Here is a 26,202-nt window from a genome sequence, read left to right as displayed (position 1 = left end):
GATCCTTCTGCTGTGGCCTTCTCAGAACCTAGGATTATTGGCCTACATTAACAGGCATAGCCCACTCACAGGTTTATCTTCACTCTTGCCATTTTTAAAAATCGTCTGCCTAGTGTGTTATAAATGCAGTTTACTAAATTCTATTGTGTGATTTGGGGAGGGGGAACACAGCTAAAGCCTAGATTCTTGGTGAAGCACTATGCAGTGCCTGTCACTCCCCGCTTCCCCCAACACACACAGCGCACACATGCACACGTGCATGCATACACATCCTGCCCCACACTTAGGAGGTGAGGAGGGAAGACTGCTGCATTCTCTGTTCCTCCGTGACCCTTTCAGCACTTTTCATCTCTCAGAGTCTCCTTCCCTAAGTTCAAAAGCGTTCGAGGGTGGCTTTCCATCCACAAGTATGCACTGCTACAAAGCCAAAGCCACACCGCATAATCGACTTCATGGCAACATTCCTTCACATCAAAGTGCTTTCCAAGTGTCTACGCTTATAAAATGTTATTTGTATAAGGCTGGTGATTGAAGTGAGTTATATTCTCATCCTCTTTTCGTGTTTTTATTTTGAGATAGGATCTTGTTATTAACGTTTCCAGGCTTTCTCTAAACTCAGCTCTTTACCCTAAGTAGCCCTTGAACTTGTCCTTTTGCATGAGCCTCCAGAATAGTTGCTACTACAGCCCTGCACTCCCAGACCATGGTTTTGTTTCTTTAGCTGTGAGGAGCTTGCAGAGTGAAATGTCCATCACAAACGATCCTATATGTAGGTGCATTCATGTACTAGTGTGTACACACGGGTTTTACAGCTTTCGCACGTTTTAATGAACTAAAACTGATCACATACTTAGGCCTTTTGAAACAGACTACAGAAAACTTACGTGGAAAGTAAGAGTACCATTTTTATTTTTTTACTAGACAGTTGTATAAAGGTGTACACGTAGGGGTACATCCAGCATAACAGTAACTGAATACAGAACTCTCTTAAGCATGCCTCCTTGTGGCTTATTCAGCACATTAATTTCTACCTTTATACATCTGTAAATTATAGACTCTGGAATGAATGCTAGAATTAGTGTTGTAAAGCAAGTCCTATTATCCTTTGGGAGGAGCCTTCCGTGGTCACCCTTTGCCCTGCTTTCTTTGTAAGAAACCAGAAAATCAAATGGAAAATCCTGTGATGAGAGTGTTTTAAAGATACAAATTTAAATCTTTGCTTTGGTACAAAAGTTGACTTCTTCAGTCATGGTAACTTTGTCATGTCGTTTTTTATGTTATTATTGCTTAGCATGATAGCATACAAATGGCCTTCTGAGTGCATAGTATTATTTCAGCTCAGAAATAATATCTTGTGTTCTCAATTTGATCTCCTCAGGTCGCAAGTAACAGACTCACTCTAGCTCCAGATAGAGATTTATTAAAATAGCTGAGTAGGCCCTATGGTCAGGACATGAAACACTTTATAGTCAGAGCTATAGATGCTAGAATTGGGAAACAAAAATACCAGGCTGTGTTCTGGATGTTTTGCAACTGGAGTTGCCAAGTTATGGCCTCTCTACTTGGCCTTTTTTCTTTTTCAGTATGCCCTAGTTATCTTGACCGATGCCTACTTAAGACAATGTCAAGCACTCTAGGTCTTCCTATATTCTGATACTCCTCAGTACTCTTGAGTTATGATCATCCTGAATGCCCATCTTGAGTTTCCAAAAGGTAGATTTCATTGCTTCAGTTAGTCTTGTTTTTGCCTGTCACTGAAAGTTTTTTTTTTGTTTTTTGTTTTTTGTTTTTACAAGACAGGGTTTCTCTGTATTGTTTTGGAGGCTGTCGGTCCAGCCCAGCCTCGAACTCACAGAGATCCGCCTGCCTCTGCCTCCCAAGTGCTGGGATTAAAGGCGTGCGCCACCACCGCCCGGCTCATTGCAAGTTTTTATAGCCTGGCCATGGCTACCCTGGATATTCATTGTCTTTATATTACATGTTTTGTCTACACTTCCCCAGTCAGCTATGTTTATGAGGGTTGGAGGATCTACTGTTTTGGAAAACTAGAAAATTCCACTTAGGATGGATTTGGATTCGGAAGGCTAATAATGTATATTGTATTATATTTCTTTGTAACTTAAAGGGGTTTATAAACATTGGCATATCAGTTCTAGAAATTTCTTTCTAAGGGAGCACATGGTTCAGTATGATATTTGTAAACACCATAGGTGACCAGGGTCAAAAAAGTGCAGAAGGTGAAGGTGTGAATAACCCATCAGTCTTATCCTCAGATACTTGCAGAGTAGATCCCTAATCAGGTGTGGCTCAGTGAGCAAGCGCATATACATTAGGTGGGGCTAATGCATTTTTGTTTGTTCTTTGTTTAGGTTTGTCCAGACAGGATCTCATGTAACCAAGACTGGCCTCAACTTGGTATAGCCAAAGATAATCTTGAACTACTGATCCCCTTCACTTTCTAAGTACTGGGACTCCAGGTGTATTCTACCACTCCCAGTTCTGACTCTTTGGCTCATATAGGATTATTCAGAACAAATTTGTTTTGAATTTGTAAAATTTTTATTATTATTTCATTTTATGTTTATGGGTGTTTGTCTACACATAAGCCACATGGGTGCCTGGTGCCCTCAGAGGTCTGAAGAAGGTGTTGGAACTCCTGGAAATGGAAGTAAAGACGGTGGGTGATGAGCTGCTGTGCGGGTGTTGCAAATTGGACCTGGGTCCTCTGGAAGAGCAGCCAGAGCTCTTTATTGCTGAGACACCTCTCTAGTCCAAGATTAATTTAAACGGAAACAACTACTTAGAATATGCTAACAGGAGATAATATTGTTCTGTTACCAAGTATCTCCAACTGAAAACAACTGATAAAATGGTGCATTGTTAGGAAGGTAATACTTGGAGGTTTTAGGTGCCTTTGGTTTGGCAAGGTAGTTTGAAAAAAACCTGCTTATGTTGTTTTGATTGCCCTTACGTTATTACCACATGGAAATAATGGTGTGGCTTTTTTCTTAGAAATAAAAATAATAAAATAATCTTGAGCCTGGAGAGATAGCTCAGCAGTTTAAAGCACCAACTGCTCTTCCAGAAGAACCTGGGTTCAATTCCCAGCACCCACATGGCAGCTCACAATTGTCTGTAGTTCCAGTTCCAGGGGATCTTGTGGCCTCTATGGGCACTGCATGCACACGCACACAAGACATACATGCAAAAGACCCATTCACATAAAATAAAATAAATAATCAGAGCTGGAGAGATTTCTCAGTGGATAAAAGTGCCTTCCATGCAATTATAAAGATATAAGTGAGGTTCCCAGAACCTACATAAAGCATCTGTCTCAAACAAGGTAGAGAAACACACATAAAAAAAAATAAAAATAGTGTGTGGATTTTGCAGTTGTTAATGGCTATTTATGTGTACTTTGTTCTGACAGGAATCTTAAACTTGAATTTGTAAGATTTTTCTTTATTCTGTTAGACTTACAGTTATTGACTGTTATGTGTTAATTTAACAATTTTCAGTACTCAAATTCTAGCTCCTTATGTTTCAAATGAGTGATCCAATGGATTAAGTATAAAATCTGACAGTTGATGGAAGAGTTATATGATAGATTTGGAGTACAGAATTATTAGCTTCATAAGCTTTTAAATTTTTCTATGTGATATTTATGAAAACCGATTCATGGCTAAAGATGGATCTGCTGGAAATACTCTATTATCATTGCAAGCATAAATTAGATAAGTACTGTAAAGAGCTACACTCCCAGCCCTTAATCAGATGTTTAATACTTATATATTTTGTCCAAAGCATTTAAGTATCCTGTGCGAATTTATGCATATTGATATAAATTTTTATTAATAATATAATTAATAGAATAATATTAATAATATTGCAACTTTTAAGATTTTCAAGAATAATAAAGTAATTCTTAATTATATCATTGATCCAGGACAGTGTATATTGAAACTAAAATATTCTTATCCACGTGTGGTTTTAGGAACTATACTGAGTTTGAAGTTGGCTGTTTTTAATTGAACTCCAGTGTCCTCCACACACTGTATATGCCTAGCATGTTTTCAGTACAATTTACAGTAATAGCAAAGCTAATGCCATGGATATTGGAACATTTAGTAGGTTTGGTTTCTGTCACTGTTTTACAGTGAAAGAAAGTTCAATATTAAAAATTACCATGTACCTGGAGAGTTGAGGTGTACTGACTTTGTATGTAGATAGTGAAGCACTGTATATTTCAGTATTTGGGGTCTTACAAGTTCATGGTCAGCTTTTGTACTATCACGTCACTAGGTGGAGATAGAGCATTGTTTAGTAGACCAGCCAAAGCAAAAGAACCGGTTCTTGATTTCTCTCTCTCTCTCTCTCTCTCTCTCTCTCTCTCTCTCTCTCTCTCTCTCTCTCTCTGTGTGTGTGTGTGTGTGTGTGTGTGTGTGTGTGTCTGTCTATCTCTGTCTCTCTCCCTCCTTTCTTCTCTCTCTCTCTCAAAATAATATTTTACATATAATTGATGAGGCTTGTTATGTCCTAGGGAAAACGTGCAAATTCAGTATAGATTAAATTCTTTCTAATTTTTGGGGGGCCAAAATTCAACCCCACTTTAATGTCTATTTTCACACTTCTAATTCTTTTAAAATTATTTTCTGATCTTACTACTATTCCCTTTTTGTTTTCATTTTATTGTATCTTGTTACAATTAGTCTGATGTCTGTCTTTGGTGTTTAATTCTAAAAGTTTAATGACATGTGAATTTTTAATGTGGGGACAAATAATATTAAATAATTAGAATATAAAATTCTAATTTGTTAGCAGTGCAAGGTAAATGGACTTAGAGTCTAAACATACCCTGTTCTTACCTTTGTATTATTTTAAGATGGTAATGTCAAATATTAACATTTAAATCCTCTAGAGCTTATTTCTCTTCCTTTTCTTCCTTCTCTCACCTCTCTAATCTTAAGCAAGTATATTCTTTATGCACAGTGTTTCTTCATCTCAGGAACTTGGTATGTAGCTGAGGATATGGTAAATGCACCCATCTGATTTTTGGAAATTGTAAAGGAAACACTAAAAATCTTGTTCTGGTAGTCTGGCAGTTCTCAAGTGTTTATTTGCAGTTACCGTATAGTTTATCACTTTCCTATTCCTAGGTACATGAGAAACAAAAGTATATTTACACAAAAATGTAGACATGAATATTCATAGCAGTATTATCCATAATAACAAAATAATGTAACAACTTTAATGTCTATCAGTTGATAAATGGATGAAGAAAATATGGTGTTCATATTAGAATATAGATAACCTTTCTTTTTGCTATAATAAAATGCCCCGATGAGAGCAACTTAAGGGAAAAAGGATTTATTTGGCTCTAAATTTCAAGTTACATTCCATCATGGCAGGGAATTCATAATAGAGGGAGCTTGATAGAATTAGTTACATTACATCCACAATCAGCACCAATGAACAATGAATTAATGCATGCATGTATGCATGCAAATGTTTAGCTTGCTTTCTCTACTCTTAGTTTTCAATCCCCTTCCTAGAGAATAGTGCTACTCACATTGGGCAGGTCTTCCCACCTCAGTTAATATACTCAAAATAATTCCCCCCAAGACATGCCAATAGACCAGCACCCCATTGAGACTCCTTTTCCAGGTAATCCTAGATTATGTCAAGCTGACAGAGCTAACCATTATAAATACTATGCTGCAGGGAAGAAACCAGTCACAAAAGACCACATGTTACAGGATTCAGTTTATTTGGTATGTCTGGAATGGTAAATCAAACAAAGTAGAAAGGGCTGGGTAGAGAGTAATGACCACTAATAGCGTGGGACTTCTTTTGCAGTGATAAAAATGTTAGTTATGATAAGGGGTGCACAACTTGGCAGATAATACTAAATATCACTGAATTGCATGTTTACTGTAAATGGGTGAATTGTATGAATTTTGTGTCAGTAAAGTTCTTTTTTTTTTTTTTTTGGTCATTTTTTTTTCAAGACAGGGTTTCTGTGTATTGCTTTGGAGTCTGTCCTGGAACTTGCTCTGTAGACCAGGCTGGTCTTGAACTCAGAGATCTGCCTGCCTCTGCCTCCCAAGTACTGGAATTAAAGTCATGTGCCACCACTGCCCTGCTAGTCAGTAAAGTTTTTAAAATGTGTTACCCAAAGGGTTTTGATACTGAACCAAGAGATAGCAATTGATCATCTAAATAGGCACTAGACTAAGTTCTATGTATCATTATAAAGCAAATGAAAACCCAAATCCTCTCCTCGGATTGTATTTTTTTTAAGAATGGTTTCCAGTTCAAGAGAAGTTAATAAATCATTATTTCGTCAGGCACTTTTGCTTTCTTAATTCAATCCTTACCTTTTTAACTTTCTACAATCCGTCTTCTAGCTATTTTTGTAATGGACTTGATTTTCTTACCTTACGTCCATTTTCCCCTGTTGAAAAGCAAACTCTTGCACCTTAGACCTTTAACCAACTTAAGACAGCTGGTGATTCTGTGTTTCATGAAAACCTTTTTACTCAATAACTTCTTGTTGATGTTTCATTTGCTAATACCTGGAAAATCATGGCTGTGACAATTTTTTTAAGATTTGTTTTATGTGTATGAGTGTTTTGCCTCCATGTGTGTATGTACCATGTACATGCCTGGTACCTACAGAGGCCATAGAGGGCATCAAATCCCCATAGAACTTGAATTACAGATGCCTATGAGCCAGCATGTGGGTGCTGGTAATTGAACAGGGGCCCTCCGTAGGAGCAGAAAGTGCTCTAAACTGCTGAGCCCAGTCAGTAGCAGGTCACCAGTCAGTAGCAGGGCTGACTGTTGTCAGTTTTTTAATTACACAAAGTATTGTTTTGCTACAATTTAATCAGATTTTGTGATGTTCAGAAGTATAGTCCTGGGTTTACAAATTTTCATGAAAAATATCTTTTAGCAGTGTTTAAAAGTTAAACAGTTGTGTGCTTGGCATCAACCTCGCTTTATTGTTGCTAGTCTATGATTTTGATATGGTCATGGTTGTTAAAACTTAGGAAATAGAAATATTTTACTCATAGTAATGTGTTGAACGCAAAAGACTGCTTTAAAAGATAGTATCTGATTCATTTAAAGTCAGTTTTGACAAATTGACTTTATTTATGTATACATACCCACATGTTTACTTCTATGCAATTAATGCAACAATTCAATTTTTTTTCTTACAGATGCATATGAAACGGCTAAGATGCTCTGTGAACAGTATTACCTGGTAGCTCCAGAGCTGGAAGTGGAAGAATTCAATGGTAAAAGACAGAGCATTTTAGATGAGATCAGACATGGTCAGGGTGGGATGGCCATAGGCAAGAAAAAAGCATTTTAATGTTAACTACAAAGAAGGTGACTTAAATGCTGATTATATCCGTGCTCTCTTTCCAAGAGTTCCTAACATGGTACTACATTTCCATCTTTATATTCTTTCAAAATTGTTGCTATACCTTTAGCCAGCCGGGGATGTTATTCTAAGTCACTCTTAGATAGGAATGTGTAGTGTGTCTTGTGTTCAGTAGCCTTTTCCATTAATTTCAGGCTTTAATCTTGTACCTCTCCCTCTTCTTTTGTATTTGTTTCTTTCTGCTTAGACTCCAGTTGCCACTTTTCATTCTTAAAGGAAAGCTATCTGAAAATAAATTTCCTTTTGGTCTGTATGGAGTTCTGTTGAAATTTATTAAGTGCTGCTTCAACTAATGGTGTTTCAGGTAATGACTGTGCAAAACAGACTTTATTATTTCTTGAGTCTCAAGCATAAAAAACTCAACCCATTTTTTCACTGACTTTTAAAACTGTACTATTAGAGGGAATATTCATATTTTGTTCATCTCATTTTAGAAAGCAAACAAACCTATAGTAATCATCCACTATAGCCACTAGGCCAAGGATAAGGGATGAATCATAGTCAAAAACATTTTACATGGTTTTAAAAGGAAGAAAAGAAATGTCAACTGTAATATTCCCAAAGAAAAGTACACATAATGGAGCAAACCTTTAGATGACTCCTAGAGAATATTGTTTAAACTTAAAAGAAGAAAACGAACTGTAAAATGTTTTTCATTTCCTTGAGATTTGGACTGAATAGGTTGAATTGAATTCTTAGGCTGATTATATAACTAATGATGCAGTTTTCCACAAGATAGACTAAGCGCTCAGCTTGATTCTCAGGCCCAATTACAACCATAATAAAAGAATCCATAAAAACAGCAAAAGAAGCCAAGGAGGTTATAAGTGGACCTCTGTATTAGTCCCTACAGGCTGCTAAACAAAACCATCAGAGACTGGGTGAATTAAAAAACAGACATTTGTTTCTCATGGGTCTAGAACCTCGGAAGTACAAGATTGGTGTCTGATGAAGGGGCCTATTTTCTGACTTACAGATGACTTGTGCCGTTACACGTAGGAAGGGGCCAAAGACTTCTGGGTTTTTTTAGAACACTAATCCCATTCATGAGGCTCCACTCTCATGAATAATCAACTCCCAAAGGGCCCACATCTAAGTACCATCACTTTAGGAATTATGATTTGAGGTGTGAATTGAGGCAGACACAGACACTGAGTCCTGGGAATGCATTAGTGCCAACTCCTGGAAGAACACAGCCGGATAGAACTATGTTGACTGATAGGACAGGGCAGGACCAACCAAAAAGGAGACAGCAACCATTTTTTCCAGTTAGACTCGAGAGGGACTCTGGGAGCAGTGGTTAGTGGTGCAAACAACTAGAACAGAAAGGAAACTAAAGGATTGAGATTAGTTAGCTCAGAGCTCATCTGAAAGAAGCCTGGGGAGATGATAGGGACTAGCTTTACTTGGTCTAGGCTCTGCTACCAACAGCAAAGTGAGTGGATACTGTTCAAGAACAACTTACTGGGAAGGTTATGTGAAGAATATTGCTCCAAAGTAAAGCCTTCTTCATTTTAGCATTTGAAGTCCTCTCTGGTCATAGTCTACCTTTTAAAGCCAGTGGAATCTTGATCAGGTTTTAAAAACTCCCAAGGCAGCCTTCTCACTATGGGCAGTCTTCAAAGGAAAAGGATGACTAGTTACCTCAAGTGATGAATTCAGTTCTAAACTTAATTCCTAAACAAAATCACAACCATGGTATGTCTGATTTTGACAAAACCCAGTAGTATGAACAATACCTAACTGGTGTTGAATTGCTCTGCTGTTCTTGCTCAGAATAGGCTCTCTTTACCAAATTCTGAGAATGATTTTAAACTCCAAATTCTATATCTAGCTAAGCCCTCAACTGAGACATGGTTATCAGGATTCAGAAATGTGTCTGTCATGCACACTATTTAGTAAGGTGGGTTATATAACTGAGTCAATGGGCTGTATAATGTAGATGGAAAAGATATATGAGACGTTGTGGAACCCCAGAGATGTTCATGTAGCATGTTTAAAAAGCAGCTCAATCTGATCTGAAAATTTCCTAAAGAATAGCATGGATACCCTGCAAATGAAGAAGCTGGAAGATCTTGGTAATACAGTGACGATACTCAAGAGAAAAGTGATTGGGCATAATAGGAAAATGCACAGCGTAGAAGAGATCCATGCACCGTGTACTGTTACTTTTTTGTTGTGATCAAATACCATGACCAAAAACAACTTAAAAAAGAAAGACTTCATTTGGGCTAATGGTTTTAGGATAGTGTCCCTCATGGTGGGGAAGGCATGCCATGGCAGCAAGAGGAGAAAGCTACCTGATCACATTTTCATTAGCACATAGGAAGGACGGGAGGGAGTGAGAAGGATAAAAGCAAGCAAGGAATAAAATACTTCCTGTAGGAAAGTCTCACCTCCCATAACCTCCCCAAATAGCATCACCACTGAGCGATCAAGTATCCAAATGCATGAGCTTTTGGGGGACGTTTTTCATTCAAACCACCACAGACTGAATGTGATACATTTCTAAAAAAGGTGATGTGATGACGGCCAATTGGAAGAATTATAGAAAGAATCCATTTCACTCTAAGACTGAAAGTATTTTCTCCAAGTAACACAAGTTATGTCATTGGATTCACAGGGAAGGAAATAGCACTTCTGTGGCTGTCCTGCAGTGATTGGTACTTACATAAAGTATTGCCAACATTACTGGGTTTTAGCTTTCTTAACAGCCTAAAGGGAACAGATAGAATAACTAATGAGGATTACAGAACAGAATGTAAGCATCTTTCAAAATATCACAGCCGAAGTACAGAGGGACAAGATGGGAAAGGGTAAAAGGACTTTGGCTTTCTGTTTTTAGAAGGTTTTCAGCCATTTAAATGTGTTACTAAATAATATTTTAAAGAACTGATAACAAAGGGACTGGGAGCTGGAAGCATATTTCCCTAATAGAGCAGTTATTATCTAAAAACATGAGGCCCTAGACTTGATTCCTATTCCCTGCCAAAAATGTTTGTAGTCCATTTGTATTGGAGGTAACATCTGAGGTAACAACCTAAAGGAGGAAAGATTTATCTTAAACAATGGTTTACTATCCATGATAGCTTGGCTCCATTGTTACAGGTGCAAGTGTCTGATCAACAATCCAGAATAGCTATGTGTACGGCTCAATACAAAATCATGAACTATTTAAAACATTTGAAGGGTGTGTGTGTGTGTGTGTGTGTGTTTGAACAACTCAATTGTGTGGTTCTCTTGTGTCAACTTTGTAGGTGCTGCAGTGACAAAAGGTTGGACATGCCTGTAGGACATATGGCAGGATCCAGCATTATGGCAGGGAATATGTGATGAGCTAAAGGTGCTTACTTTATAGAAGCCAGGAAGCAAAGAGAAGGAGGAAAAAACTAGAGCCCAATCAAAATTGATTTTGGAGGCATGCCTTCAATGACCTGTCTTCACGCTAGGCTTCGCCACCTACCTCCTGTTGGCACCACAGACTGGCAAACTGTGTCTGTAATGTAGGGCCTTTGGGTGATACATGAGATTCAAACCAGCAGCACCATGTGTCCAATTTCAGCAGCACTTCTGTTACCTTGATCACATCAGTTTTTCCAAAGCCTGTTTGCTCATCTATAACTCATACCAACTATTTTATGACCACTATGTATTGTCATAGGGTTCTAATTTCATGGTGAATAGAAAAGCTCATAATAAATTGCCAAGGACCAAATAATTACCTCTAGCTTATATTATTGTCCATTACTTTATTAGGGGAAATCCTTAGGGTGAAGTTATGAGGTATAGTTATGAGGTATATCTGCTATATTTGAGATCTTGTTTGGAGGTTCTAGTAGGGGAGTTCAGCTACTCGTATACCCTTGACCAAAGACCAGTCCTCCTCTATTCGGGGAAGGTCGTCCTCTTCGACCGAGCGCGCAGCTTCGGGAGGGACGCACATGGAGCGGTGAGGGAGGAAGGGGACACCCGCCTAGCCAGCCAGATCAGCCGAATCAACCCTGGCGATCAATGGGGTGACAGATGTCGCAGCCAGATCGCCCTCACATCCTATCTGCTATATTTGAGAAAGATCAGGTTTCAGTGTCTCACCTGATTGCAGATCACAAGGAGGAAGAAGGACTTCATGCTGAGCATCTCTCTTTAACATGCTGTTCTTAGTGCTTTGCATGAGGTTCAGGTTCTTTGATTTTTCTCCAAAGATTCTGGTTCAAGAAGAATACTGTAGATATTCAAGGATTTCGTTGTAGTAGAAAGTTATGTGAACCTCATAGTCTGTCCTGTTTATCATTGTTTAACTATTTGTATTGGTTTTGTTTGTTTTTACAGACAGGGTTTCTGACTGCCCTGGCTATCCTGGAACTCGCTCTGTAGACCAGGCTGAACACAGACTCACAGAGATCCACCTGCCTCTGCCTCCCCAGTATTGGGATTAAAGGTGTGCACCACCACACATGGCCAGTGTTAGTGTTTTGGTTTTTTCCTTTGTAACAATGGATAAACAAATCCAAAACGTTGGTTTAGGCGCACAATATGAAAGGTTTCAACCCATCCTTTGAGCCTGTGGCAAGGCAGACTATCATGGCAGCAGGAGAAAGTGGAAGATGAGACTGCTCCTTCACAGCAGGCAAGAAAGAGCAAAGAAGGGACCAGTGACAAGACACCCTCTTCAAGGACATGCCCCAGGAACCTACTTCCAACCACATTCCACCTCCTATTTTCTGCCATTCTCCATACTGTCATTAAATTATGAATGTATCAGTGGTTTAAGTATTCATTGTGTCAGAGCCCTCTTGATACATTAATTCATTTCCCTACAGCCTGTCATCTGGCAGCTAGTCAAGCCTTCAGCTGAGCCTTTCAGTGAACAGTGAGATTCAAACCATGGCAGTGCTGTTGAGTCCAGTTTACCACCCCTTCTCAGTTGGTTCACATTCTCACAAATGACTCCTGGGGTTGATGGCAGATCTGTCTTTCTGATTTGAAAAATTCCAAGTGATGTTTGTGTGTTCTTGTGTGATGCTCAGACTACCATGGCACATATGATGTTTGTTTTGCTTAACAAAGTTTCAGAGAACTTGACTGATTTCTCAAGGTCATGAAGCTACAGTGAATGAAGTGTAGTTCACTATGTGTTTGCTTGATTCTGAAGCATGTGTTTTTGCTTAGTTATGTCATTAAATGTGGGAATTTGTATTATTAGTCTTTTATGGAAGTTCGTTTTATGTACTTGGAGAATAGAATATTTTTTTATATTCTCCTACTTTGGGTCCATGTTCATTGATGGTTTTGTCTCTGTTTTTAGCCAAAGCACCAAACAAACCTATTCAAGTAGTTTATGTGCCGTCACATCTGTTTCACATGCTGTTTGAACTGTTCAAGGTAAGTGGAATTTTAAAGCTTGGGAAGATATCTTCACTTTAAATGGTTTTGATTCTGGGCATAATGGATTCATTAGATTAGCATGAGAAAAAGATTTTGCATAACCATTTTAAAATTCTATTTCTGATATCCTGTGGGCTTTATAATCTGTACACTGTGAGATGAAAAATTGCTGTGTACAGTATAGTTTTGTGAATATTAGTACATATTGATTTTGAAACTTAATTGTACTTTTGTAACTTCACATCAAATCCACACTGTTTTTCTTTCATTTGGGAGATTAGAGATGCTTTTTAGGTTTTCAAACCTGGCAAAGGTTTTATTGGTTATTACTGTACCCAAATAAAAACACATTTCTGTGTATCTATGATTCTGGAGCATTAACTGTGCTAATGAATAATCATTCAAGTCCTGAGAGATGCTTAACCATTTTATAATTTGATTAATTTCAGAAGACCTGATAGAGGCAGGAGAGGAAGATGTAGAGCCTGAGCTAGAAAGGAAAGAAAACGAAACCCTTTTTTAGACTATGGGCTCAGCTGTTGCTTTTGTTACCAAGTATCCAGTGATATTTATGGTAGCAGTGTTTTGCATAAAGGGTATCTGAGCTAACAGTTCATCACATTTAATGTGTAAAACCCTAAAGTAAACACCTAAAGAATCAGTTGTGCTGTTTTGTTCCTAAGAGCCAGAATGCTACTGGTGTAACACACCAGTTGAGAGCTTTCTCGTCATCTGTGACCTTTCAGAATTTCTTTTTAATGGATATTTTACCCTTTTTTTCCAATAAAGTGATTCAGTTTTATGGGAAGTATGAATCCCTTCAGTTTTTCTGCCTTCATTAGAGGAAAGGTACTTTATAAAAGCAACTGATAAATAGGATTTAAAGTGCACAAATTAGCCTCTGCAGCCCCATTTCATGTGATACAGACTTTTTTTTCAGTTGGGCTGAATAATTTTAAACCCTAAAACCACCAGGCATGGTGAAACCTGCCTTTAATCCCATCATTGGACAGGTAAAGACAGGTCTGCCTATGAATTGAAGGCCAGACAGTCTATATAGTGAGACCCTGTCTTAACCATTCCCCTCCCTCAAAAATCCCTAGAGCCAAAAAAAGGAAGGAAAGAAGGTTTAACAATTAAATGCAAAATAGAATATCAGGAAAACCATCTTTGATAGAAATCCATGGATAGCCGGGTTCAGTAGAGGAAAAAAATCCACATAAAGCTTATTTGTAGTAGCTCCACAAAATAATTATCATATGTAAGTAATCTTGTGCTTATTTTTTTTAAATTGTGGGTTTTTTTTCAGGACTAGGCCTAGCTCAGTGGTAGAGTACATGCGTGGCATGTACATTGCTATCGGTTCTTCTCAGCACCAAAAATAATCAATACATTTAATTGAATTGAATTTTACTTTATGAGTCAGAAGCATGGTTTTCAAAAAGAGCTTCTTGTTTTAGAACTCGATGAGAGCAACATTTGAACTACATGAAAATAGAAAAGAGGGCTACCCTGCTGTTAAAACTCTCGTTACTCTGGGTAAAGAAGACTTGTCCATTAAGGTAACCTTTTATTTGCATTTTTCTTCAATCATCAGTTGATTTAATAGTATGTATTTAATAGTATGAGAGGGAAGGAAAGAAAATTGGCATTTCTTAAGCATGTTATTTGTAAGTAAAGTCATGTATCAGTGCTTTCTTAACAATGAACTGAACACATATATAGTAGTCATCCCGTAAGATGTTATTGTCTAGTGACATTGTAGTTATTCTGTATAAACACCTTCTAAGATGTTTGCCTGATGACATTGCCTAGTGGCACATTTCTCGATGTGTCCCTGTCATTTATGGAACCATGACTATATTGTGCTGGATTCTTGGATTAAGTTACCTCATTGAATGTTTATGAGCAGGACCTCAATCCTAAACCTGTCTGATTTAGTTGCACTACTCTGTCTCCTTTGTTTATGCCATCCCCAAAGGAACCACTTTTCTTTTTTTCTCTTCCTTTTTTTATTTAAGTTAGAAGCAAGCTTGTTTCATATTTGAATCCCAGCTCCTTCTCTCCCCCCTCCCCACCAGGTCCCCCAGTCTCCCACCCAAACTCCACTCGATCCCCAGGGAGGGTGAGGTCCTCCATGGAGGAGCTCCAGAGTCTGTCATTTCATCCAGGGTAGGGCCTAGGCCCTTGCACAAGAGTCCTGGCTGAGAGAGCCTCCCTCATTGTGGGATGGGAACTCAAAGTCTATTTGTACGCCAGAGGAACCACTTTTCAATGGCAGCTCAAAGTCCATAGTCATTTTAGAGCCTTCTAGCATGTGCTTTATTTAATGAACTCTCATTACCTCCCTAAGCACAGGTTGACTCTCCTTTTATTTTTAACATTTTGTGCACTGTAGATAAGTGACCTAGGTGGTGGAGTCCCACTTCGAAAAATAGACCGTCTTTTTAACTACATGTATTCCACTGCTCCTCGACCCAGCCTGGAGCCTACAAGAGCTGCTCCCTTGGTAAGCATGGCAAACTGCTACAGAAGGAAAGGTCTTTAGCATAGGCCTAGAGAGTTGCTCCTCTCCTCAGGTGGTTGGACTAGCCTTACCTGAATGAGGACGTTTCTGGTATGGGTGGGATCAGAGGCACCTTTTTTGCCTTAGCTATTTAGTTTACAAGTTCTTTGGACTGAGAGTGCTTTTCTCATTTGTCTAAGAAACACTCCAAGATGAGTGTTTCACTCCCAAATACACGGTGAAAAATTGTTTTCCTGTGACAAGACTACTGTCAGAGGGTCACTTACCATCATGCCACACCCTCAGAGAGGTGGGCATTATCCATGGGTGAGCAAAGGGACTGTGCAGTGTTTGGCTACAGCTTAGTAGGAGATACTTAGTGCTGCATACCTTATCTGCCTGAGTCACCCAGAGCCTTTGGGTCACCACTGTCGAATTTGTTTATATAATTAAAATATTTATTTTGTGGAATTAAGAAAGCATTGAAATTTTCATAATGTAAGCAAAAAACATATAGGTGATGTATATATTTTCAGAGGTCTCTCTATAGCACTCTTGAAATAACCTTCAGCCCTGTTCAGTCAGTGGGAAAAACCTCTGGTTACCATGGTAGCATTTATCCCTGGTAGGGCCACACTTTCTTCCCCTGCTGAGTGTTTCTAATTGACAAACAACAATTGAGCCCTTTGTCATTAAACACAGCAATGTATCTATCAGTCTTCAAAATGGCTCAGGGTATAAATTAAGTTTCATTTTAAAGACCTACCTGACTGATAAGCACATAAGATTATATTTTATTTGGATGAATAAAATCAAACACTTTGCATTGTTATTTGAGGCAGAGTTTGTTAACTCAGCGTGTGGAAAACTAAGGAAGTCATTTATATAGGATTCACGAAAATTCATAAAAGATCAATTTGGAACAGTATTACCCTGACCAGGGTCTGGTAAAAATTTTGCATCTTTACAAGTTGTTTAAAAGAATATGGATTATCTATTCCAGGTCTTAAAATAGCATCCTGAAGATAGCTCTTTATGTTTTTTGGGGGGATGGGGAACAGGACTACAAGAGACTGTTATTTATCCACCTTCCCATTATATAGATGAGGGAAAGAGGGTCAAAGCAAATTAATGGTAGAGCTGGTGCTGACTGGCTGTGAACTTCTAGTATACTGTTGTGTCTGCTCTTGAAGAAATGCATCCATCGACATCTCTCCCAGTTAATAAACAGTCCTCAACTTTAAAGTGGGCACATGGCTGTGTAGTCCTAGAAAAGAATTCTCTTTCCAGATGGCTTAGTTTTACATATCTGTGTTTTCCTTTATACATTGTTTTTAATTGAGCAAATTTTAAAGTGTTTTATGTGTATATGTGTTTTGCCTGCATATATGTATGTGTGTGTACCACATGCATGCCTATTATCAGTGCAGATCAGAAGGGGGCATCGGATCCTCTGGAGCTGGAGTTACATATGGTTGTAAGCAACCACATGTATGCGGGAAGTGAACCAGGGTCTTCTGCAAGAACTGCAAGTACACATAACTGCTGAGCCATTGCTGTAGCCCTGAAGATAGACTTTTACATTTTGATTTATTGTATGTGTGTCAAAGTCAGAGGAGAGTTTTGTGCAGTTGAGTTTTCTCCCTTTACCAGGGATTGAACTCGGGTTGTCAGGATTGCACACCAAGTGCTTTGACGCACTGACCTTTCTCACTAGCACAAGTGATGGTGGTTTTGAGGCAGAGGCTGATGTCATCCAGGTGGGCTGAGAGCTGGCTGAAGCCAGGATGACCCTGAGCTCTTGATCTTCCTGCTTGGAGAATAAACCTGTGTGCCACCTCAGGTTAGGTGGTGCTGTGGAACTGAACCCAGGGCCTTCGGTTGATAGGCTGGTACTCTACCCACTGAGCTACAGCCCCAGCTCCTGGAATGATTTTAATATACCCAATGTATCCATATGTTCCCTGGATACTTAGATAAATTTATAGGTGGTCCTTTTTTACACTAGAAATGTTACTAGTCTGTGTCATATTGATGGTGCAGAATGTGCACTGATGGTGGATGGTGCTGATGGTGTCTGTGTGCACTGTGAGGTATGGAACCATCCCGCCTTTGCATGTATGCAATGGAGCCAAATGATACTTTGTAAAGCAGATTTGTCCGTGACAAGGCACAGCCTGAAAGTACTGTTTTGCATAGCATCAAACGACTTAGAGCATGGTACAGTCTGATCTCCACATGTCCAAATTTCCTGTTTTGGGAGTATCTATTATGCCTGTTAATTCTTTGATACTTCGGGAGGTCAGAAGTTAGATCTGTAGAGTCAATTCACTACTTCTATCTCCATGTGGATCCAGTATTGAACTCGGGTCCTCATTTGTCAGCAAAACTGTGCTATATTACTGAGTTTTACTGTGCTAGATACTGCACAGAGGCAGCATTTGTTATATTATGGAATCCTTATCAGCTCGGAGATAAGCTTTTCATTTCATGATGAGAAAAGTCTTAAAGAAGTTGAATGAACTGCTCAGTCACACAGAATGGAGATTTCAACTTAGATCTATCAGAGTCAGAAGCCTGTGTAATCAGAGCCCTCTTTTCTTAGGGCCCCATTCCTGATCCAGATTTAATCCAAAGCGCTAAAGCTTACTGGATAGCATCTCCCATACCCACCTGTGGCCAACCACAAAGTCACTGCCTTTAGTATCATTGTTCTTATTCTTGCCAAGATCTGTGATCTTTAGTTTAAAAGAAATATTGGCTGCCGGTGTGATGACATCAAATGTAGAAAGGTACTAATTTTATTTTTAAAAATCCCCATTTACTGTATCAACATACTGTAAAACTTTTCCAGAGCCTTAGGAAGGAACCCCAAGAGAATTTTTTCAGTGGTCTAGTCTTATTATTGCTAAATTTCAATTCTTGCTAGGCATTGGTAGCGCACACCTTTAATCCCAGCACTCTGGGTGGCAGAGACAGGAGGACCCCTGTGTTTGAGACTGACCTGGTCTACAGAGTGAGTTCTAGAACAATCAGGGCTATATAGAGAGACATAGGTAAAATTTTATTTTAAATGCTTTTTAAAAAGTTAATCAAAGAGGAATTTTTTTTGTTACCCAAACTTGAAGGTTTTTTTTTAAACAGAAATAGGGAATTTTGGTCATAGATCATACACACAGCATTATAAAGACTGAGTTACTAATTCATATGATTTAAACTCAGGTCAAGGATTTGTTTTAATCTTCTATAAGTGGTCCCTTATGAAGCATTTGTGCCATTCTCATTCTGTTAATTTTCTTTTCTTAATAGGCTGGATTTGGTTATGGCTTGCCAATTTCTCGGCTGTATGCCAGATATTTTCAGGGAGATCTAAAACTGTATTCCATGGAAGGAGTGGGTACCGATGCTGTCATTTATCTGAAGGTACTGTGTTTTGTTTCTGTTACTGTAAAGGTATCTTGTTTTTTTAAAGCTGGAAGTATACATAGGTAGTCGAGAAGAGCACTGTATCCTCTTACCTTGAGATCAGATTTATGAAACCATGCTATGCTCGTGATTGATTTTATGCCAAGACCTAACAAAATATGAAGCATAGAGGTATAAAACTTAGAATTTTGATTTTACAACCATAGATCTAAATTGTGTTTTTTCAAAATTATATGTTCATTGAAAGAACTAGCTTAAAAGGAGACAAATTTCCAAGAATCTGAAGCTTTGTAGTATTTTACTTTAATTTCTCAAGTTATAAGAATTCAGTAATGAAGCTGGGTATTGGTGGCATGTGCCTTTAATCCTAGCACTTGGGAGACAGAGGCAGATGGATCTCTAAGTTCAAGGCCATCCTGCTCTACAGAACAAGTTCCAGGATATTCAGGGCTACACAGTGGAACCCTACCTCAAAAAAAAAACAAAAATAAAAAAGAATTCAATAATGATAATATGTTTATACAAAAAAGATCTGTAGATCTCTATATCAAGTGAGGTAACCCAGACCCAGAAAGACAAATACTGAATACTTGCTCTCATACAGATTTTAGCTTTTAATTTGTATATGTTATGGAAATGTATATGTGTATATATGCATATGTACATATTCATACATATATGGAAATGAGCATCAATATAGTTCGCAAAACTATAAAGAGGTCTGTGAGAGAAGAGATTTTGAGGATGGTGGGAGGATAGTAGAAGAGCACATAAAAGCAGAAAACTACCAGAGATGAAAGGCTACGCAGGGGACAGACTTGGGGATGGAAGAGAAAAGGTAGATGGGAGGAGACTCAGCAAAACAAATTATATACAAAAATGCCTTAATGGAGCTTTTACATTGTACATTAGTTTTTAAATCAACAAAATCATAATAATGGCCATTTAAAGCGTTCATCTAATAACTAGCTTCTCTATAACACAGTTTTTCTCATTTATTGATGGTGTTAGACTTCTATTTCTGAATTCTAGAATTCTGATATATTATTTCAATAGGTAGTAGAGGCATAGAGTAACATTTAAAAACTTCAAAATGAGAAATGAAGTGTTTCACTGCTGGCACTAAGCCACACTTTTCTTCAAGAGGTACTTTTTTATGGCTCCTCCAAGAGTTGATTCTATATTTATAGGGGTTGGGAATATAGCTCAGTGGTGTAGAGCTTTCCTAGCATGTGCAAGGCTCTGTAAAAATAATTTTTAATATTTCAAAAACAAACATGGTTACTGGCGTTTAAAAGAGTACATTCTGTGATTTTCACACGAGAAAAATAGTATCGTAGACCTTTGATGTATGTACTTTTTTCTAATAGGCCCTTTCCAGTGAATCATTTGAGAGGCTGCCGGTTTTCAATAAGTCTGCATGGCGCCATTATAAGACAACTCCTGAAGCTGATGACTGGAGCAATCCCAGCAGCGAGCCAAGGGATGCATCAAAATACAAGGCTAAGCAGTAAGAAACCACTTTGATTCCCATTATGAAGTATCTGATTTGTCTCCAGAAAGTGCCAGGCAGACAATTGACCAATATTTTGTGCCATACATTCTCTGTGGTTTTATCACTGGAAAAGCAAAGTGATCCTTAGAGAAAGAAAGACTGGAGAAAAGGCTTTCATGCTGAGAAGGAGAACAAGAATTGGGTAGCTAGAATCATCGTGTAAATGGAATGCCCACTGTCCTAGGATTCCTTATGCTTTGGAGGTATTGACAGTGAGCAGGGACTTGTTCTAGTGTGAATGTTGTTTTAAAGCAATTAAGTTTTCAGTTTGTTGTTAGTCTTAGAGAGTGGCAGAAAAATGTTTACAGAATTTTTGTGGGTCAAAATGGACTCTACACAGTGAAGCATTATTTAGTCTTTAAAAAGGAGGGAATTCTGAAACATGCTTCAATATAGATGGGTCTTTTTTTTTTGTTTTGTTTTTCGAGACAGGGTTTCTCTGTATTGTTTTGGCGGCTGTCCAGGCCCTCACTCTGTAGACCAGGCTGGCCTCAAACTCACAGAGATCCTCCTGCCTCTGCCTCCCGAGTGCTGGGATTAAAGGCGTGTACTACCAACGCCCAGCTAATGTAGATGAATCTTGAAGTCATTATTAGATGTGGAACACACCATACACAAAAGCATAAATAGTGCTGCTGTCCCGCTTTTGTGAGATGCCTAGAGCAATTGTTTCAGAGAGTCAGAAGGTAGAAGGGTGGATGCCAAGACTTCAGGGGAGGTGAAACAAAGAATTCCTAATGAGTACAAACTTTGTTCGTGATCATGAAATTGTTCTTGATATACGTAATGGTGATGGTTGTGCAACAGTATGGATATGCCCAAGTAACTAAGCTGTTCACTGAAAAGTAGCTGCTAGTGAGTTCTGTATTATGTATAGTTTATTAGAGTAAATTATTAAAAATGAGTTGTTACTCATAGAATAGCTATTACTATTTTATATTAGTAAAGTGACACTATATATGTTTATAAAACATCCTAGTTTTTGGTTTCCCATAATGCTTCACTGTGTGATAGACTCCATTTTTCAATTTAAAATAATCTTTTATTAATTTGCATGTTACAACTAAAATAAAACAAAAAACTAGGCAATATTAAGTGAAAGAAAAAAATCATTGTATTTCCTCAACTCAGACATTACTATGGGTATAGATTTGTGTATATTATTTTAAATAATTTGCTATTCATATATATATTCATGTATATATATGCATTTTCTCCAAGTGAGATCACTTTTTATACTGTTGAACAACATGCATTTGTTTCATTTAACTATCTCTACTTTTCCATGTCAATAGTTTTCATGTCTCCAAACTGGGATCAATTGCAGGACCACATGCCATATCTGGATAGTCTCAAGTTGTTCTTAATATAGAAAGTGTTGCTGTTGAAAGATCATGCCAGCAAAACATCCCCATCTTGATGTGTTTAGTTCTTCTCCGAAGTATCATTTAGTTTGTTCCTTAGTCCCATATTTTATGGAAATCAAAGTTGTTATAATGGCTCTCAGTGGAGCTTTTTTTTTCCCTGCTGGAATACTCCATCAGTACTAGTGCAAAATTATATGTTTAGATACATGACTTCTGGTTCATCCATTATTGGTGATGCTAAGGGTAGATCATAATTTAGGTGATAGCTATCTGATCCCTCTATTGCAGTGGTTCTCAACCTTCCTAATGCTGCGGCTCTTTAACACAGTTCCTCCTGTTTTAGTGACCTCTAACCATAAAATTATTTTCATTGTTACTTCATAACTAATTTTGCTACTGTTGTGAATCATGATGCAAATATCTGATATGCAGTGTGTCTGATATGTAACCCCTATGAAAGGCTGGTTTGTCACCTAGGGATCTGCCTTAAAGGATGTTACAAGAGTTTTGGGTCTTGTCTTTTTTTTTTTATTTGTTTTTCGAGACAGGATTTCTCTGTGTAACAGCCCCGACTGTCCTGGAATTCACTCTGTAGACCAGACTGGCCTTGAACTCACAGTGATCCACCTGCCATTGCCTTGTGAATGCTAGGATTAAAGGTGTGTGCCACTACCACCCAGCTTTGCCTTGTCTTTTTGAGCATTGTAGATTTAATAGTGTTTTATTGTTTTATACATTATACTCAGAACTTATTTTTTATTTTTTTTAAAGATTTATTTCTTACATATACAGTGTTCTGTCTACATGCCAGAAGAGGGCGCCAGATTGAATTGTATGTAGATGGTTGTGAGCCACCATGTGGTTTCTGGGAATTGACTCAGGACCTCTGGAAGAGCAGTCAGTGCTCTTAACCTCTGAGCTATCTCTCCAGCCCCAGAACTTATTTTTATAGAAGTATAACATATAGTAGAAAAGTCTACAAATCTGAAGTCTATGGCATGACACACATTTATATGTTCCTCTCTCCGATATACTGAAAGACTCCTTTCTAGCCAGATTGTTCTCCTCTCTACCATAGAACATGTTTTCTGACCACCACTGGAGGTTTTTCTTTTTATCATAGAACAAAAGAGCATTCACTCTTGTCATCTTTGTTCCCTGTGAAATCCATTCATGATATTTCATGTCCCAGTTGTTAGTGTTCAGGCATCTGTACTGGCCTGTCCTTGGGGTTCTGATAGGATATACCTTCAGCTGCAGCTACTAAGAGTACACATTCACTATGTTCCCTTTTAAAAGGCCCTGCCCACCTCCCATCATCTCCACCATCCCCCCTCCTCTCTCTCCTCTCTCCCCTCTTCTGCTCCTCCTGTCCCTGGAGGCCAGTCTCTCCCCTCCCCTTTTTATGATCCCTTTCCCTAATAAAAAAGTCCTTCTGTTTGAACCCTGTTGCATGGCATCTTTCTCTTGCTGCTTTTCTTAAATCACAACAGCAATCATTGTTTTTGCTGCTTAAATTGGCACACTTTTGGATAATAAGAGTTATTTTGAGCTTGGTTTTCTGTCTTCTGTTGACAAAAGTACATTAATTTTTGAAAGTTGTCCTACTTTCTTGCCTAACATGATCTCCTAAGCTCAGCTTCACCTTCTATGCCCCTGTCCTGGAATCAGCCACTATATAGTTTCCTTTAACAGATCTCATTACACCTCTTCTAAGCCCTTTATCTGGATAGAGGTTCTCAACACAAACATACATGTACGTATCTATATACCCAGATATCTAAGTTCTTGTTGATAGTTTTATTTTTTTATTTTAACATTGATTATTTTTCCCTAACCTCTCCTACAAACCTTGACTCTTAACATCTTTAATATGGCAGAACAGAAACATTTGTGGGCAAGTGTAATTTACATAACTTTGCAATATTATACCATATAGTAAATTCTTTTTTTCTCTATTTTTCCCCCAACATAAATACCTACTGATTATTTGGGCATTTCATACTATGCACCTTGATCATACTCACTTCCCATTCCTTCCAGGTCCAACCTCTCACCTTTGAGCCCTCCCCCCAAAAAAGAAAAACATACATCAAGTCCAATTTGTGTTGCCCATATAAACATTGGAGCCTGGTCAAACTCCCAGTGGCCAAACCATTAAAGATAACTGAGTTCTTTCATTTCCCCACCCTAACCCCCACCAGAAGCCATCAACTGTGAAGGACTCTGCTGATGTTTTCTAATGAGTCATATAAAGCATAAAACACATCTGTACTGCTCTTTAATCTTTCCTGAAGAAACACATAGTGGGCTTCCATGTAGCTCATCTCAAAGCATGAAATTTTAAAGGGATTAAGTCACTCATCATCCGTCATATGATAGTAGCAAGAAAATTATCTCTGCTGCTCCCACAGTGGGTGATTTTTCCCAGGGAAGAGTTGTGCTCTGACCAGCTACACAAGACTGGATTGTATCTCTTTCTGTATCATATCAGTTTACTGTATCACATCAGTTTACTGCAATCCCATTTTCAGTCTGTATGTAAGCCAGATATCATGTTTGCCATCCGTGTAACCAGTTAATTCGAATTGTTACTCAGCTACATGGAGGAATTTGGGTAGTACTATAAGCCATCTTTCATAAGAGTCATTTGGGGTGTGGAATGGTGGTTTTAACAGAAAGCTGTTTTCAAAGCCATACTTTAGCTAGGCATGGTGGCTCATGCCTTTAATCCCAGGATATGAGAGCCAGAGGCAGATGAATCTGTGAGTTTGAGGCCAGCCATCATCTACATAGCAAATTCCAGGCCAGGTAGAGTTACACAGTGAAACCCGCAGTAAATAACTTAATATATTGTATGCTAATAAGGTTCAGTCCTAATTTTCAACATGTTTCAAACAAATCTTAGCAAAAATGAATTACTAAAGTAGTTAACTTGGCAAGTTAAAATTGTTAGGCTTTACAAACAATACTGGTTAAACACGTGAGGAACGATCTTAGAACAGGAGTGGGAATGGGAAAATGAGTGCCTCTATGGAAAGAGGTCTTAAAAAGTGTATTCTTTAGTGAGTTTTAACTAACCCTAACTCTAACCCGTAACCCTGAGTTAACCCTATCCCTAATCTAACTCTACCAGTTGTATTGAAATGTAATTCACATACCATACAATTTGCTCTTTTGAAGTATACAGTTCAGTTTGGGGTATATTCCAAGTTTACAACCCTCACCACTGTTGTAAATTGAGACTTTCTCAGGCCAAGAAGAAATTCCATATGCATTAGCAGTCATTTTATGGTTCTAATTGAATATTTATTTCTTATTTATTTATTTTTTGTTTGTTTTTGAGACAGGGTCTCTCTATAGAACCCTACCAGTCCTGGAAATCACTATGTAAACCAGGCTGCCCTCTAATTCACAAGGGTCCACTTGCCTTTGCTTCCTGAGTGCTAGGATTAAAGGCATGCACCCCCCATGTCCAGTTCCTAATGAAACTTTTAATTGTGAGTAAAGAACTTTTATAAAGCCGGGCGTTGGTGGCGCACGCCTTTAATCCCAGCACTCGGGAGGCAGAGGCAGGCGGATCTCTGTGAGTTCGAGACCAGCCTGGACTACCAAGCGAGTTCCAGGACAGCCTCCAAAGCCACAGAGAAACCCTGCCTCAAAAAAAAGAACTTTTATAAAGTTTATGTAAGTAACAAGCTGCTGCTTTTTCTGTAGTAACTGTAGAAAATAATTCTGAGTTAAGGCAAAGGTTTTGGAATTATCACTATTAATTTTCTGAGTAAGTTTTAGTTAAAATAGAGAAGGGTTATACTCATGAGCTCTCTATGGATTCTTTTCTTCATAGGGACAATATCAAGACTAATAGAATTTTATAGAAAACCGGATGCTGTGGTCGTCACTGAAGAAAGATTATCTTCTTCTGCAAGTTAACCAGAGACCCTTATTGTATCAACTCTTAACTGCGGCACTATTGTTATTCCCAATGCTTGAATATGTTGCTTCCTTTATATTGGCTCAGTGTTTCCATGGGGCCCTTCCTGTAGTTAATCCACTCATATCTTCCACTAAAGTTGTAACCTGAGCAATTTTTCATGGAGTCTTTCTGTGGCATCATTTGTACCCTTCACAAAAGAGCACTCTTACCCTATACTGTATATCTTGTCATGAAGTTTAGTGTCTGAAGTCTTCCCAAGATTCTGAGCTTCCTCATTCCAGATACCCCAGATCATACTGTTTCGGTTTGTGGTCTATGACCTCCCGCTAGGACCTGGGAAGTCTGGGAGTGGAAGGCATCAGTGGAGTATATCTTGAAATATAGCTCCAGGGTTCTTCCCGTCCCGTACATGCAATCTCTGATTTAGACTTTTGCTGACTTCTAGTCAACATCGGACTTGTAAAGAGTGGCAAGTGCAGGTGTGTGTTTCTGTTAAAGCACTCTAAAAGTTGTCTTGGAATTTCTCACTTAACACCGTGGTTTGAAAGACAACTTTTAGAGTGCTTTAATCATTGG

The 26,202-nt window shown here is 38.4% G+C and overlaps 1 protein-coding gene across 1 annotated transcript; it reads left to right on the top strand.

The window, feature by feature from the left end:
- The first annotated feature begins 7,196 nt into the window (after nucleotides 1-7,196).
- Pdk3 (pyruvate dehydrogenase kinase 3) lies at nucleotides 7,197-25,773 on the top strand. Its single transcript, XM_040744199.1, has 7 exons — nucleotides 7,197-7,301; nucleotides 12,756-12,832; nucleotides 14,296-14,397; nucleotides 15,234-15,344; nucleotides 18,651-18,764; nucleotides 20,138-20,277; nucleotides 25,537-25,773. Exons 1-7 carry the CDS (start codon nucleotides 7,244-7,246, stop codon nucleotides 25,565-25,567), a joined length of 633 nt encoding a protein of 210 aa, XP_040600133.1. The 5' UTR covers nucleotides 7,197-7,243; the 3' UTR covers nucleotides 25,568-25,773.
- Nucleotides 25,774-26,202: the final 429 nt, after the last annotated feature.

This window comes from Mesocricetus auratus, unplaced genomic scaffold, assembly GCF_017639785.1.
Source record: "Mesocricetus auratus isolate SY011 unplaced genomic scaffold, BCM_Maur_2.0 Super-Scaffold_100003, whole genome shotgun sequence".
In the NCBI taxonomy this organism is placed as follows: domain Eukaryota; kingdom Metazoa; phylum Chordata; class Mammalia; order Rodentia; family Cricetidae; genus Mesocricetus; species Mesocricetus auratus.
Note: the sequence above shows the minus strand (reverse complement) of the source record. Positions and strands in the feature narration are given on the sequence as shown.

Bases quoted from the DNA above. Each gene is read 5' to 3' on its own strand.
- Pdk3 (XM_040744199.1), top strand. From the start codon at position 7,244: ATGCTCTGTGAACAGTATTACCTGGTAGCTCCAGAGCTGGAAGTGGAA. The intron at 7,302-12,755 runs GTAAAAGACAGA...CTCTGTTTTTAG, and splicing joins GGAAGTGGAAGAATTCAATG to CCAAAGCACCAAACAAACCT. The intron at 15,345-18,650 runs GTAAGCATGGCA...TTTTCTTAATAG, and splicing joins CTACAAGAGCTGCTCCCTTG to GCTGGATTTGGTTATGGCTT.